This window comes from Manihot esculenta, chromosome 2 (genome assembly GCF_001659605.2).
Source record: "Manihot esculenta cultivar AM560-2 chromosome 2, M.esculenta_v8, whole genome shotgun sequence".
Classification (NCBI taxonomy): Eukaryota; Viridiplantae; Streptophyta; class Magnoliopsida; order Malpighiales; family Euphorbiaceae; genus Manihot; species Manihot esculenta.
In genome coordinates this window covers 13,642,661-13,657,512 of record NC_035162.2, presented here as the reverse complement: position 1 = coordinate 13,657,512, position 14,852 = coordinate 13,642,661, and the positions used below count along the sequence as shown (strand labels likewise).

The following is a 14,852-nucleotide window of genomic DNA, read 5'->3' as shown; positions in this document are numbered from 1 at the left end:
ATAGTTTTTTTTTTAAAACTTATCATACAAGTTCACAAGTTAAATAAATTTTAATAAAAATATAAATAAACTTTCTATTTATTAATTTTCAATTTTACTAATGTCATTTACATGTTAGTAAATATACATATATTAATACTTGCACGAGTAAGATCGAAATATCTAATATCAATTCTTTCTTTGCAAACAAATGAACAGTTGGTTCTATGGTGTAGTGGTTAGCACTCTGGACTTTGAATCCAGCGACCTGGGTTCGACTCCCGGTAGGACCTTCTTTTTTTTCATAGGTAGGCTAACCCAGCCCACTGGACGCTTTGCAAGGTGGCAATCCAACGACACAGATAAGCACAGCGACATCATTAATCGCCACCTTATTTGACAGTTAAAATACTGTTTTGCTCCCGCGAAAAAGAAGCCTTCTCCCATTTCTTTATTGCTGTGAAGAACTGGAAAGGCAACACAAACAAGTGGGGTTCTTTCTCTCACTTTTCCTACTCTTTCTTTTTTGATTCATTTCACATTCATAGCTAACATTTCTGAGCTGTGACTCTCACCTTTGGAAACCGTGATCTCACCTGCATCCATCAGTTTCACTTTCATCATCTGGGGAAATTCAAGAATGGTGAAGGAGACCGAGTACTATGATGTTCTTGGTGTCAGTCCTTCTGCTTCAGAGGAGCTGATTCGTAAAGCTTATTATCTTAAGGTTTTATTAGTTCTTTTTTCTTCTTTTCATTTGAAGTTCTGGCGTTAAGTTCATTTTGTTTTCAAGTCTTTTATCATGGCCAAGATGTGAAAGAAGGAAATCTTATACTTCACAGGCCAGGCAAGTTCATCCAGATAAAAATCCCAGTGACCCTCAGGCTGCAGAAAGATTTCAGGCAAGTTTGCTCTTTACAGTACTTGTTCTTGCAATTTGCAGTAAGGTCCCATTTCATATATTTTTTTACGTTCTTGTGTAATTATAAAGAACGAACACGTTCTTGTGGAGGGTTCGTGAAGAGAGCCAACCATCATACTATGCAAACTGAATAGGTTCGATCTATGGTCACTGGGCTCCTAAAAGAATTTACTAAATTTATCAAGTTGTTCCAAAGGATCAAAATGGCCAATTATTAATGGAATTCCTTACAGACATTCGGAAAAATATTCATTTGGAGGAGAGCTTCCAAATACACAGTAAGCTAAACCAGTACCAAAAATAATCAACTTGCAATGAACAGGGAAAGTGTTCATGGATCTAAATGCATGTGATTCTACGTGGGTCTCACATTTATTTTACACCATGGATGGATCTGATTTAGGCAAGAATTTCCTGTCTTGTGAAAACATAAAAGATCTGCTTTCTTTTATCCATGTACATTTTTAACAGAACTATACAAAGAATGCCAAATTTCACAGGTTCTAGGTGAAGCTTATCAAGTCTTGAGTGATCCTACCCAAAGAGATGCTTATGATAGGAATGGGAAGTACTGCATATCAAGGTCAGCCTTCTGCTTCTGCATTTGTCTTGTGAACTTAGTAATTTATTAGCTGTTAACTCTTTTTTTTTAAAAAGAAAAAGAAAATTGGCCGGAGATTGTTTCCAATCTGGGTCTAGTCTCAGTACTCACTTGAATTATGTTGTATTAGCTGCTTTTGCCTAAAATTTGCAGAATGATACAATTTTCCTGATTGAGATTTTTACTTCAGAGTATCTGTGTTGCCTAGAAGACTATTATCTATACTAAAAAATAATATGATGGCTATCAATCAGGGAGACAATGATTGATCCTACAGCTGTCTTTGCTCTTCTGTTCGGAAGCGAATTATTTGAGGACTACATAGGACATCTATCTGTGGCATCAATGGCTTCTTCAGAATTAGCTACTGAAATTGATAATCCTGAGAAACTACATGATAAATTGAAGGTGAGGAGTTCTTTAAATTCACATATTACAAACTATGTGTTCATGGTTTGAAATTATTGCTTGAAGGATGTTCAAAAAGAAAGAGAAGAAAAGCTTGCAAGATTTCTCAAAGATTTTCTCAACCAATATGTTCAAGGTGACAAGATAGGATTCCTAAAGCGTGTCGAATCTGAAGCTAAACGGCTCTCTGGTGCAGGTCTCTGCCTGCTTCCACTTTGGCATAGCCTCATGACTTTTATCAATGATTTTGATTGTTCATTACAGATGGATAACTTCATAGCATAATTTAACATTGTACACAGCTTTTGGAGTAGATATATTACAAACTATTGGCTATATATATTCAAGACAAGCAGCACAAGAGCTTGGAAAGAAAGCAATTTATCTGGGGGTACCATTCTTGGCTGAGTGGGTTCGCAACAAAGGCCACTTCTGGAAGTCTCAGATTACAGCTGCAAAAGGTCCAATGACTTCTTCTCTTGGGGTTTGGAAAGAAAAAATTTTGTTAGACAAGGATAAATTTCTCCACCTCAGCAACCTGCCGCCTATTTGACAAGCGACAGATTCTGCTACCGGTGCGACAAGTTGTTGAAGTGAACAAATTCACCCCTGTTTGACAAAAAATCTTCTTTCCTCCCCTATTTGACATCTTTTTTTCTCGACAAACGCCCTCTTTTCTTTCGCATCCCTTCTTCTTCTTCTCTAGCAATCACTCCTATATCAGTAATGTAAGCGCACGCGCATTCTTTTCGATACCCGACGACTAACCCCATATGCAAAACAAATTCAGGTGCTTTTCAGTTGCTGCAACTTCAAGAGGATATTCGCAATCAATCTAAAATGGATGGAAGTAGCCATGAAAATGATGTTGAATCACATCTACTCTCAAATAAAGAGATGCTGATGAACTCATTATGGAAACTGAATGTAGTGGATATTGAAGTTACCCTTGTACATGTTTGTCAAATGGTGAGTGTCTCTCAATTTGTTTATGTCCTTTGTTTTTTAGATGGAAGTTGTTAATGAATTTTGCCTTTATCAGGATAGAATACTAGGATAACAATGTTAAAAAGGATTTCTGTTTCATGATTTTAAACTTGTATGCAGGTCCTGAGGGAAAACAATGTTAAAAAGGAAGAACTTAAAGCTCGTGCCTCAGCATTGAAAATTCTAGGAAAAATCTTTCAGGTGCAGTACTTCTCTATGCAAATGAACTCCACACAATATGCAACTCCCGTTTGTAGTTAAAGATTTTTCCCTTTTTTTTCCCCCTTTTGGTTCATTTTCAGCAGGAAAAGCAAATACAAAACAGCACAGCATCAAAAGGAAAAATTGCTGCTGAACTTGATGAAGATGAGGATGATGAAGGGAGCAGTTCTAATAGCAGCAGTGAAGAGGATTCGCCAAGACGAATATCGTACCGAACTCCTTTACTTACTCAGGCAAGTCTCTGTACTACATATTTAAACCCAAATGTATCATAAGTATGCATTTCCATTCGCATCTTCTACAAAGATTTTTTCTATAGTTTCCCAAATTAGGCCAGAAGCATTGCATGCGGATGCTTGTCATTTTAACTTATTTTTGTACTGCCAGGGCATTGGTAGACTCTTCAGGTGCCTGTGTAATCCAGCATTTTATGTGGACGATGAAGAGATTGTGTACAAAAGCAAGTAATACATAGCGTGTACATAACAAAGGTCTCACGCTACGAGACTCGTGAGGAGCAAGAGAAAGTTGGCCAAGGCAAGCATCTCGTTGATGGGGAAATTTTTGTTATTGATGGACAGATTGGCGCAACCTATAAATTATTCTGTTAACTTTTGCCATTTCAAGATAAGAAACCATTCACAATCACGTTATTTGGTATCTGCTACATCAAAATGGCTTGTGTATAAATTTAGAAAACCAATTTGTTCATTTCATTCAAGATTGTTGCCTTCATGCCCAAAGGGGTTTAACTTCTGTGGGTCTTTCATCTTTCTGATAAAGCCGAAAACAGGACAAAGGTTTCCGCCTGCAGAGGTGAAAGATGGACCATGTCTGAAACTCATTCCACCCGGTTACCCTTGATTTCGAAATTAAAAAAATAATAAAAAAATAAAAGATCGGGACATATAAGAGACGGGTACTTCAGAAACACTTCAGAAACACCTCGAGTAAAGGGTGAAGTTTTACAGATGGTTGCATGGAAGGGAAAATATAAATTTTTTTTCTTTTCCTAGCATCAAAGGTAGGACCATCCAACACAAAGCATTGTGCAGCAAACTTGGCTTCCAAATAGGCCGGAATATTTGGGTACCTCAGAAAGCAAGAGCTGGCTCCATAAGTACACACTATACAAACCATACATTCAACAACAAAAGTGCCGCTCACTTGCAGCGAAACAGTCCGGTTTTAAACACAACCGCGTATGTACAGGGGCATAGTTCGTAAGTAGGCTTCTAACAAACTTGATACCTTGAACTCAAAGACGGCTCAATGGGATTAGGATTGAACTCGAAACTTCAAACTTAATAACGAGCTCAATGAGCTGGATTAGGAATAGAACTCATTGTTCGGTGTGCTTGGACGGCACAGGCACAGTGCACAGAGGTCAAGTTCAAACAGCCACTCATGACTAGGGAATGTCTCCATGAGCAGGTGTGAAGTGCAGGAAATGAGTCGCATAGCGCTTGCACAGCAGGAGGGGTGAGTGCTGTGCACTGACTGATGTTGAGACTCCGCAATCCTTCCTCATTGCACCTATCCTTCATGGATTGCCACATTGGAGGTTTGTTCTTCACTCGGCTATGAACCAGTGAATACATTGCCCTGTCTGTGATATTTCGACAGTAGTACAGGCCAAGGGATCTCAGATGGAGACATCTATATGCCAAAGCAATCACGCTATCATCTACAAAAGAAAATTATAGAAAAAGTCAGTGCCCATCAGAGAGAATGCTAAAATAGTCTTCTGGAGAAAGCAACAATCATCAGCCTAAAGCCTTTAGTCTAAAGTAGCAAACTGTAGTGTCAGAATCCAATGGCAAACTCCGTTGATTTTATTTTTTAATTGCTATCACCATGTTAATAATCTTTTATCAATTAAAATTTCAACTAGAAGGGCCATTGTCCAGTTCAATGGTAAAAGTGTTAAGCCAGTGAAAATAAGCTTGACGGCCACTCCACACATTTTCTGAAAGACATAATTATATATTTCCTCAAAAAAAAAAAGAAAAAAGGATTTCGAACACCAAGCCTTATCCTAAATATCCTATTGTTAATTCACAAACCCCAACACTTCAGAAAATCCAATACCAGGAAGCCTATTTGTTTCCAGCAAAGAAACTACACAGTACACCCTTAGAGAAATCAAACAAGACAGCAAAAAACTGAGATCTAAGGACTGGTCAGTGCATGTACCCATACCATAAAAATGTGGTCGACAAATAACATTCAACTTTCTGAATCCCAAAACTAAGGGATGATATTTGACAGAGGCAGCAACTCCTTTGTATGTACACAAGTAGAAACACACACACACACAAAAAAAAAAAAAAAGGTGTTGATGTCTTCAACAGAAAGCTGTAATTTAGTGAAGTTTGACCATTAAACCAACATTCATGAATAAAAAAACATATATGAAGATCATGTTTCTGTAATTGTCAAAAAGCCTCCACAAACATGAAATACATATACCTGTTATACAGACGCATCCACATAAATCAAGAGTCCTGAGATCAGGGCAACCATATGCTAGACTCATTACTCCAAGATCACCCACATTCTCACACCATCCCAGATTCAGAGATTGCAGCTGACTACAGTTCCGTCCAATAGCCTGCAGATGATTCATACAAGCTTACAGAACACTTCCAGTAAGATATATATTCAAAGAAGAGAGAGAGAGAGAGATAGAGAGAGAGAGAGAAGGGTAAATTATTGGACCTGCAAAGCATGGTCAGTTGCAGCCTTTACACATCCACAAAGATTCAAAATTTTTAATTTCTGGCAAAAGTTAGTCAGATATTCAAGAGCACCATCACTAAATGCAGTGCACCCACTGATGTTAAGTTTGGTAAGTTTAGGACAACCATGAGCTAATGCATACAGGGAATGATCACTAAGCTTAAAGCTTTTGCTTAGATCCAGGTTCTGCAGATCATGGCAGTAATTGGCAATAGCCCCAATGGCATTATCCTCCAGTTGTGGTTTATCTTGGCGCAGAACCAAAGTTTCCAGTTTTGTGAATTTAGGAGCAAGGGATAGGACCAAGTTGTTCATGTTGTTTTTGCACCTGAAAAAAAAAAAGAGTATACCGAAAATTATTAAGATGATATTAGGGAACTTCGAACTGGGGAAGGCAGAAGGTGGAAATCATTTTTCTAACATCTCTCTCACCCAAAGAAAGCTGTTTTACATTTAGAGCCACTTGTAACGAAAATGATTTAAGAAAAATTAAAAAAAGGGTTAACTATCAAAATAAGGCCTCTTATGCGACTTTTTTCCTCCTCCCCCCCCTCCCCCCACAGAAAGTACATGAGAGGTAGAAGCAGGTGTTTGATCCTCTCACTGACAACACAAAGTAGCTATTTGGCCACTGCCCTTGAAGAAAGCCTAATTATAACCAGAGAAACATGAATAATTTCCAAGGAAAAAGCAAAGATGTCAAAAAGGCTCAACATTATATTTCAGAAATACCTTAAGAACCCATGAAGACATCTCTAACGGCTTGACAGAGCTCACCTTCCTCTCTATAGGAGTTATGAGGACATTCAAGCAAACCTATAACTGCCTGCTTGTTTCTACAGACTCATTCAATGAACACAAACAATCAAACAACCATATAGTCTGAAACTGAATTTTGCACACGCCACGGGCATCTAATCTATTACCATTTGCAATCAATTTCCCCAAATTAGTTTCAAATTCAAGTCGTAACACATATTACCTCAGAATCCAGGAGAGTTGCTTTGGTATTGGTCATAAGGACTTCAAAGGAATAAGCGTATAACACAAATCACAATGAATGACTGAAGCAATCGCAACAAAATGGCATGATTAGCCTGATCTTTTGTGCTTGAAAAAGGTGTACTTCCACATAACTCTAAATACTTTCTTACCATGGGATGCATGTTACCAAAGAACCATAAAAATTTTATAATAGGACACCAAAAGAAAATAGAACTACTCTTAGGAATTGATATGGTGCTTAAAGATGTATCAAGGCTGCAATAATGGATATTGGAAGAAAAGGGATGTATGAATTGAATATGGCATAAAACTAATAGAACCTCAAGAAATTCAAGCGTATAAAATTTTGATCCAATAATAACCAGTATAAAAACTTAGGAAATACCATGAAGAACAAATTCTGGGCATCTAAGAAGCAGTCCATAAAGAACACGAGCACACAAGAATGTTTTAGAAATCCTGAAACAAGTATATAAATTCAGAATCCTAATTCACCAACACGACTAAGAATTCATAGATGACATAAGCCACGAATTAGAAGTAAATCTGCTAAGAGAGGACGAGAGATCAATACCAGGAGAGAGAGAGATGGGTGAGGCCCAAGCAGAGAGCATCCCTCCACCCACTGCAAACCCCAGAAGCCATTATCACGGTCCGATCATCAACAAGAGAAACAATTCGCAGCAAGAGCTCAATAGGGATATCTTTCCACTCGGTGATAACCACTCCCTCCATTTTCACTCCTCCCTCACTAATCCCACCACCAATCCCACTATTTCCACCAGCAACCGTCATCAGCCTCTCAAAGCACTGATTCAAGTTCTCGCTCCTCAATTCTGCTTCACCCACCATTTCACTCTTAATTCTGAAACCGCTACCACCGGGAATTATTAAAAGAGAATTTCTTGTTTCTGTCAGAGGGGGATAGAGAAAGAAAGCGTTAGACACAGAACAAGTACCGAAAAGCAATCGAATTTCGTAAAGCGACAAGATAACTAAGAAGAAAACAACACAAACCCATGTGGCAAATCAGCATGATAAGTTACTTTCTCCAGAGGTGTAACAGATGAATGAAGGATAGTAATAATCACAATCAACAAGCAGGACAAAGCTCTATGAATATAAAAAAATAATAATAATAATAACCATTTAACCATAAAAAAAAAAAATCCGAAAATAGAAAGAAGCAAACAAACAGAAATAAACAAAGAGCCATTTTCATCATCAAAAACGAGATACAGAATGAACATTTAAAAAACAACAACAGGAAAAACCTGAGTCAGAGCATAATTGCAGAAGAAGGAGGGAAGGAAGGAAGGAAAAAAGACAAGAGTGATGAAGTGCAGCGAACGAGTTACCTGAGTCGTGACTCGTGTGAGAGAGTATGGAGAAGAGGGAAAGAGGGGTTCGTTTATCAAGACGTAAAGCTGTTTTAGAAAGAAAGGGAGAAACGTACGGGGAAGAGAAGTAGAGACGTGCGTGGAGCCACGTGTTGGGTGATTTGATTTGGACAAAAACGAAGTAGGTCCCACTTAAAGTGGTCTCTTCTCTTTGATGTTTTTTCATAACTCCTTTTTTTTCTGTTTTTTTTTAAGTTAATGTATCAATAATGCAACTTTCACAAGCTACTAGAAAATTGATTGACGTTTTCATTTAGAATTTTTTTTTACAAAAAAAAAAGAGCGAGAAAGAAAGTGGAAGACGTTTTCATGAAGCTAGAGAATTTTTTTTTTTTTTTTTTTTGGGTGGGGGTTGTGTGTAGAAAGTTCTTTTGTCCAAAATCGAAGCCGCACACTAAAATCAAACTGGAAAAGAAAATGCTGTCCAAATAAGCGCCGATTAACGTAAAAAGCATCAAAATGTTAAGACCATAATATTCCCTTCTCTTTTTCATATTTGGAATTTTTTTTTAAAATCTTGAATTTTCTTTTAATAGATGCTTTTTTTTTTCAATTAATATTGTTATATATAACAAATGCGTTTATAGAAAAATAATAATTTTCTCTTATTGTATTTTAAAATTATAAAAATTTTATTTTTTAATTAATTAATTAAAATTTACTGATTCAATTAATTCATTTTTCTCAATACACCCCTAATATTATTAATCAATTACTCATTTATTCTTGAAAATTAATAAATTTTATATTTTTAATTCATATTAAAAGTGATTTCTATAGTCACCTTATTTACAACAAAGCATGATTACTTTATTTTTTTTTTTAAAAAAAAAAATCAACCTTTCCATAACAATTGTATGTTATACTTCAAAATTTCTGTTAGTTGTATTTATTTTTCTATAAATTAATTATATTATAGAAAATAATATATCATATTAATGGAAAATTTATAATATTTTAAAAGAATATGTAAACACAATTTGAATGATTTTTTTAAAAATAAACTCTATAAAATTGTATTTTTCATTTTTAAAAATTTATAAAATTAATAAAAATATGAAAGTTTCAAAAAATATATAAAAAAAAGTAACGGTTCCTTTTTAGACAATTTTAAATTTGTTATAATTAAATTCAATATTTTTTAAATTTTTAATATTTGACTAAATATATCTTATGATTATATGTATAATTTTTTTTCATTATTAAATATATTTAAAAATGATTGTTTATATTATTATTATTATTATTATTATTATTATTATTATTATTATTAAAATAACAATTTGTGTGAATTTTATTTTGACTAAAATTACTGTTGATTATTTTTTTTGATATGTTCTATAGGTTTATTATTTAGTATTATTTTCAAAATTATCGTAAAAAAATATTTTATTAAATATATTAATTATATAATATTATAAAATAATTTAAAATAATATTTGACATGAATTAATTTAAAAATATAATAAATAATTTTTTCAATTTTTTAAATTTATTTTTTAAAATTATTTTTAATTCTCACGATATAATGTTAATCGATCATTTCTTTTCTAAAATATATTAATATTTAGAATAAATTTTAAAATATATAAATTAAATTAGAATTTAATTATCTAGTGTAATTAGGTTAAATAGCTAAAAATATTGTAATTCGCACTCCGAGGCTTAACCTGGTGGAAAGTGCATCCTGATGGACCTGAGAGATCTAAGGTTCGACTCCCCTAACCCCTATTTCAAAAAAAAAAATATATATATTGTAATTTATCTAACCTCTCCCATCTTCTACCCAAAAAATTAAGATTTTATTAATACGATATTAAAATATATATATATATATACTTTTAGTTTGGTTGTACTTTTAATTTATATTTTTTTAATTAAATTTTATTCTTTTATAACAATTAATTATTTTATTTTAAAATTTTAAATTATTATTAATTTTATTAGGAGTGTAAACGAACCGAGCCGAGCCGAGCTTTGAAGAGCTCAAACTTGGTTCGTTAAAATTTTTTCGAGTTCGAGCCGAATTCGAGCTTTACTCATATCAAACTCGAGCCGAGTATTAAGAAGCTCAAGTTTGGCTCGTTTAGCAAACGAGCTTAGACGAGTCGAGTTTTTATCGAGCTGAGTCGAGCTTTTATCGAGTTGAGTCTCGAATAGTTCACGAGTAATTTAATTTATTTACATGTATAATGAGTTTTAGTTTAAAACTAATAAGTTTAAAACTAAAATAATTTTGGTTAAATAAGTATATCTACAAATTAGCATGTAAACTTATAAAGATGAGTTTTAAAATCTTAATGATCCAAATATATGCAAGTTTAAGAGTCTAACTAAACTATATAGAGCTGAATTTTAAAAAATTTAGATTTGGCTCATTAAAGTATATGTAGGGTTTGAGTTTATTTCTCTTATAATAGTAATTTTAGTTTGTTTAACGAGACTGTTCACGAGCCTATTCGTGAGCCTGCTCATTAACTCAGAAACGAGCCGAGCTCACGAGTCTTAACGTGCCGAATATTATGGAGCTCAAACTTGACTCGTTTACCAAACGAGCCTAAAAATTAAACTCGAGCTTGGCTCGTTTAGAAATCGAGTCGAGTTCGGTCGAGTTTTTATCGAATTGAATCTCGAATAGCTTACGAACAGTTTGGTTCATTTACACCTCTACTGACGGTGGTATAATATTTTTAAAAGTTAGATTTTAAATAAAAAATATATGATATAATTATAATAAAATAAAAAATATAATTTTTTTTTGTGTGAGATTAACTCTTTTAAAAAGTATAAACATATAACCTAGTTTAATGGAAATACTGTTACTAATTTTCATAATTAAAATTAAATAATTCAATGAAATTATCATTAATTAATATAATCTTATTATATTGATTTGTAAAAAAGTTTAATATTTATATATTTCAAAATATCAAATGTTTATTAATTTAATATATTTTATGTAAATGATTATTTAATAAAAATATATAGTAATTAATAGTATTATAAAAAATATCAATGAAAAATAATTAAGTTTATCGGAATGATAATTTTAAATTTGAATAATTAATTATGCGTTTGTGGTTATTGGCATCCAATAATAAATGGCTGATTGATGGATTCATCCATTTATATGTTGCGTCGCAATCATTATTAAGAAAACTAAATTTATCCCAATCAATTTCATGCATTTTAATTCTTAATTTAAATAATATAAAAAATATATATTATTATAATTTACATTTGATGGAAAATAAATAAAAGAAAAAAAATTAAAGAGAGAAATGAGTTTATTTTTCATTATTTCACGTTCGGTTAAAAGGAAAGTAAATAACATTGCACCGTCCTTTCATAAAAAAATTATTTTCCTAAATACTTTTTATCATTTAAATTGAAATGCAGATGAATTAAATCGTTCGTGATTTATTCAAAATTCAATTCGATAAAAATTCGATCGAACTCGATTCGATTTCTAAACGAATCAAGATCCAGTTTAATTTTTAGACTCGTTTGGTAAACGAGTCAAGTTTGAACGACATAATATTCATCTCGTTAAGATTTATGAGTTCAGCTCATTTCTGAGTTTATGAGAAGACTCGCGAATAAAATCATGAACTATCTCGTTAAGTAAGTTAAAATTATTATTATAAGAGAAATAAAATCATTTTATAAACCAAACTTAAAATTTCTAATATAAACTCTATACAATTTAATTACATTCTTAAACTTGTATATATTTAAATTATTAAGATTTAAAAACTCATTTTTATAAATTTATGAATTAATTTATAAATATATTTATTTAATTAAAATTATTTTAATTTTAAATTTATTAATTTTAAATTAAAACTCATTATACATGTAAATAAATTAAACTACTCGTGAACTATTTGAAATTAAACTCGATAAAAACTCGACTCGTTTAAACTCATTTGCTAAACGAATCAAGTTTGAGTTTTTTAATGTTCGACTCGAGTTCGAAATGAGTAAAATTTGAATTCAGCTCAAATTCAAAAAAATTTTAATGAAAATTTTAATGAACTAAAGTTGAGCTGTTCAAAATTCGGTTCGTTTACACTTTTACATTTAGATACTTAATAAATAGAAATATTTTTTTAATAAAAGAATTTTAAATTATTTAAAAAAAATTATTTTTTATGTTTTGATAATCTATAAATAATTATATATATAAATTTGTTAATATATTTACTTTTAAAATTAAATAATAAAAAATAAGCTATTTATTGAAAAATGTTTTTCAAAATATAATAATATTTATATTCTACTCTTATTTTTTCTCTAAATAAAAAAAGAATAAAATAAATTTGTGAATACAGATATACTTTTATATTTTATAACTTGTTTTTGAAAATTTAAGGATAAAGTTCTGATTTTATCATCTAAAAAATAGATTTTATTTTAATATTTTCCTCTCTTCTTTATATATAAAAATAATATTTTTCTTCTCCTTTCTAATCATTATTGTTTTATTTGTCTCCTATTATTTTCTTTTCTTTTTTAATTTTTAATTTTACCATATTATGTTTAAAAAATTTTTAATTTTTAAAGATGAAATAATTTAATTAACAAATAATTATAGAATTGAATTCTATAAAAATCTAACAAAGGAAAAATATGATAAAATATATTTTAATTAAATTATTTTATCCCATCTTTGTGAGTTTTATCTTCTTCCACTAAAGGGGAACAAAGTTTGACCATCCTCATCCACACTTTCTCACATCTTTTATTGCTTGTAAATATTTTGGAGAGAAAATTATTTAATTTTGAACCAATGATTGATTGATTTTGAAGTGATTTTAAGACGCAACTTGCTGTGTCACATCATTATTAGATAAAATATTCCTCTAAACATTATCAATTTTTGTCGTATTTACATTTAAATTATTTAAATATTATATTTAAAAATATTTTTAATAATAATTTTAAATGTAATGTCATGTGTGTAGATGAATGTGGGATTAGTAATTTGATGGATTTAAAAAAAAAAATTATATTGTATAATTAAAAATATTCAATATTATCATGAATTGTGGCAATATCTTCATCCACTAAAGCTTAAGGGGAAACAAAGCTTTGATTGAGGGATGAACGCTTTTATCATCTCAAAAAACATTGCTCAGTGAATTGGGCAGTGCTACTTGTCTAGGTACATTCTCTTTATCATCTAATCTTTTAATCAATTAATTAAACTTTTTATTGCTGTTTTGCAGTTAACATATAATAAATTAGCCTTCTTTAATTCATTCCTTAAATATAACATCTTATTTGATTTAAACTGAGTAAAAATAATAACCAAATAAATAAAATTTTAATATTTTATAAAAATTTAAAATTTTATAAAAATTTAAAATTTTTTAATTAAATTATTCCAATCAAACAAATTAGACTCAAATTGGAATACTCACTCTTCCATTTCCCTACAGAAACATATATAAAGTAGATTATGGAATGTGGTTGTCTTTTTCACTCCTTCTTTCTTCTCTCTTCTTAGCAATACCAAACTCAATAATTGAGCCAACAATAATCAATAACGAATTTAAAGGGCTGATTCAGAGTTGAATATCCATTGTTTTTAACAAATTTAGCTCTTTAATGTTTAATTTTAAATATTAAAAGCATATTTTATTTTTTTTACAATCTTAAATATTACTATAATACTATCGAGTTAAAATTCACTCCTTAAAGTTCCATGTTTGAATTTCTTTTAGACCTTGACCTTCAATGCGTGTTTCATATTTCCCTACTGCACATTGACCTTTATAGCATGTGAAAAAATAAATAAATAAATAGTAAAAAGAAATTAATAAACTTTTTAATTTTTTTATTATTTTAAAAAGATAAAATATGTGGCTCAATGACACAATTGATGAATAAGTGTCAATATAACTCAAAAATAGAAAATTGGAATTTCCTTTAATTATCACTCATTTTCGATATAAAATTAAGAATTTTGTAAAAAATTAATTTAAAACAATTTCATTGTAATAAATAAAAATTATATAAATTCCTTATTAAAAATAAAAAAATTTGTTTACTTTCATCATACTCCAGAACAGAGATGCCTTCAATTATCTATCATTTCCGGTTGGATCACATGTTTTCCAACTACCTAATTAAGGAAGAACTGGTTATTATCACAAGCTATCCTTTTTCTTCTTATTTGGTCTATTTTCTTTTAGCACATAAATTCATTCCAAGCTAAACCATATATTCTTGACTAAGTCACAACTCCAATGGACAATGTCCAGAATCAAAGGCATAACACCAGGTAGAACCAAACCTCATACTTCATTTAGCTTGCAACCAAATTTATGCCTTGCCTACACAAACAAGTAATACCATCACAAGCCTCTGTGCATTCACGAGCTTAGCCCGCACGACACCCAATCCCTCATCTCCTTTGCATTGGCCAAAAAAGGGAAAAAATTGGTGGACTAGAGGTTCTAAATTAATACCAATGCCTGTATAGATTTCCCTCCTCCTGATTTCCTTGGGAGGATGTGTGTGGGTATCAATGAAAACTGAAGAGAGTTTGAGTTTAAATTGTATTCGTTTTTGGTTGGAG

The 14,852-nt window shown here is 31.3% G+C and overlaps 2 protein-coding genes and 1 non-coding gene across 7 annotated transcripts; 2 read left to right on the top strand and 1 right to left on the bottom strand.

Moving 5' to 3' along the window:
- The first annotated feature begins 200 nt into the window (after window positions 1-200).
- On the top strand, window positions 201-272 carry TRNAQ-UUG. Its single transcript has one exon. It is a non-coding gene; the product is annotated as a tRNA-Gln (tRNA).
- On the top strand, window positions 205-3,873 carry LOC110609225 (chaperone protein dnaJ 10). Of its 3 annotated transcripts, XM_021748661.2 has the most exons (11): window positions 205-467; window positions 589-706; window positions 822-881; window positions 1,402-1,484; window positions 1,757-1,910; window positions 1,977-2,106; window positions 2,213-2,371; window positions 2,701-2,879; window positions 3,018-3,098; window positions 3,200-3,352; window positions 3,507-3,873. In XM_021748661.2, exons 2-11 carry the CDS (start codon window positions 620-622, stop codon window positions 3,585-3,587), a joined length of 1,167 nt encoding a protein of 388 aa, XP_021604353.1. In that variant the 5' UTR covers window positions 205-467; window positions 589-619; the 3' UTR covers window positions 3,588-3,873. The 3 variants fall into 3 exon arrangements, with proteins under 3 accessions (XP_021604353.1, XP_021604354.1, XP_021604352.1); XM_021748662.2 differs by having other exon boundaries at window positions 388-706; window positions 3,203-3,352; XM_021748660.2 differs by having other exon boundaries at window positions 391-706.
- A 180-nt stretch (window positions 3,874-4,053) lies between these two features.
- LOC110609224 (F-box protein SKP2A) lies at window positions 4,054-8,377 on the bottom strand. 3 transcript variants are annotated; one of them, XM_021748659.2, is made up of 5 exons: window positions 8,225-8,377; window positions 7,441-7,777; window positions 5,841-6,189; window positions 5,592-5,733; window positions 4,054-4,806 (listed from the first exon to the last, which is right to left on the bottom strand). In XM_021748659.2, the coding sequence occupies exons 2-5, from the start codon at window positions 7,716-7,718 to the stop codon at window positions 4,436-4,438; spliced, it is 1,140 nt and encodes a 379-aa protein (XP_021604351.1). In that variant the 5' UTR covers window positions 7,719-7,777; window positions 8,225-8,377; the 3' UTR covers window positions 4,054-4,435. The 3 variants fall into 3 exon arrangements, with proteins under 3 accessions (XP_021604351.1, XP_043810236.1, XP_021604350.1); XM_043954301.1 differs by having other exon boundaries at window positions 8,141-8,268; XM_021748658.2 differs by lacking the exon at window positions 8,225-8,377 and adding an exon at window positions 7,884-7,905.
- Between the last annotated feature and the right edge of the window lie 6,475 nt (window positions 8,378-14,852).

Bases quoted from the DNA above. Each gene is read 5' to 3' on its own strand.
- LOC110609225 (XM_021748661.2), top strand. From the start codon at position 620: ATGGTGAAGGAGACCGAGTACTATGATGTTCTTGGTGTCAGTCCTTCT. The intron at 1,911-1,976 runs GTGAGGAGTTCT...TATTGCTTGAAG, and splicing joins AACTACATGATAAATTGAAG to GATGTTCAAAAAGAAAGAGA. The intron at 3,099-3,199 runs GTGCAGTACTTC...GTTCATTTTCAG, and splicing joins TTCTAGGAAAAATCTTTCAG to CAGGAAAAGCAAATACAAAA.
- LOC110609224 (XM_021748658.2), bottom strand. The intron at 6,190-7,440 runs GTATTGATCTCT...TTTTTTTTTCAG, and splicing joins ACCCATCTCTCTCTCTCCTG to GTGCAAAAACAACATGAACA. The intron at 4,807-5,591 runs GTATATGTATTT...TTTCTTTTGTAG, and splicing joins TGGATGCGTCTGTATAACAG to ATGATAGCGTGATTGCTTTG.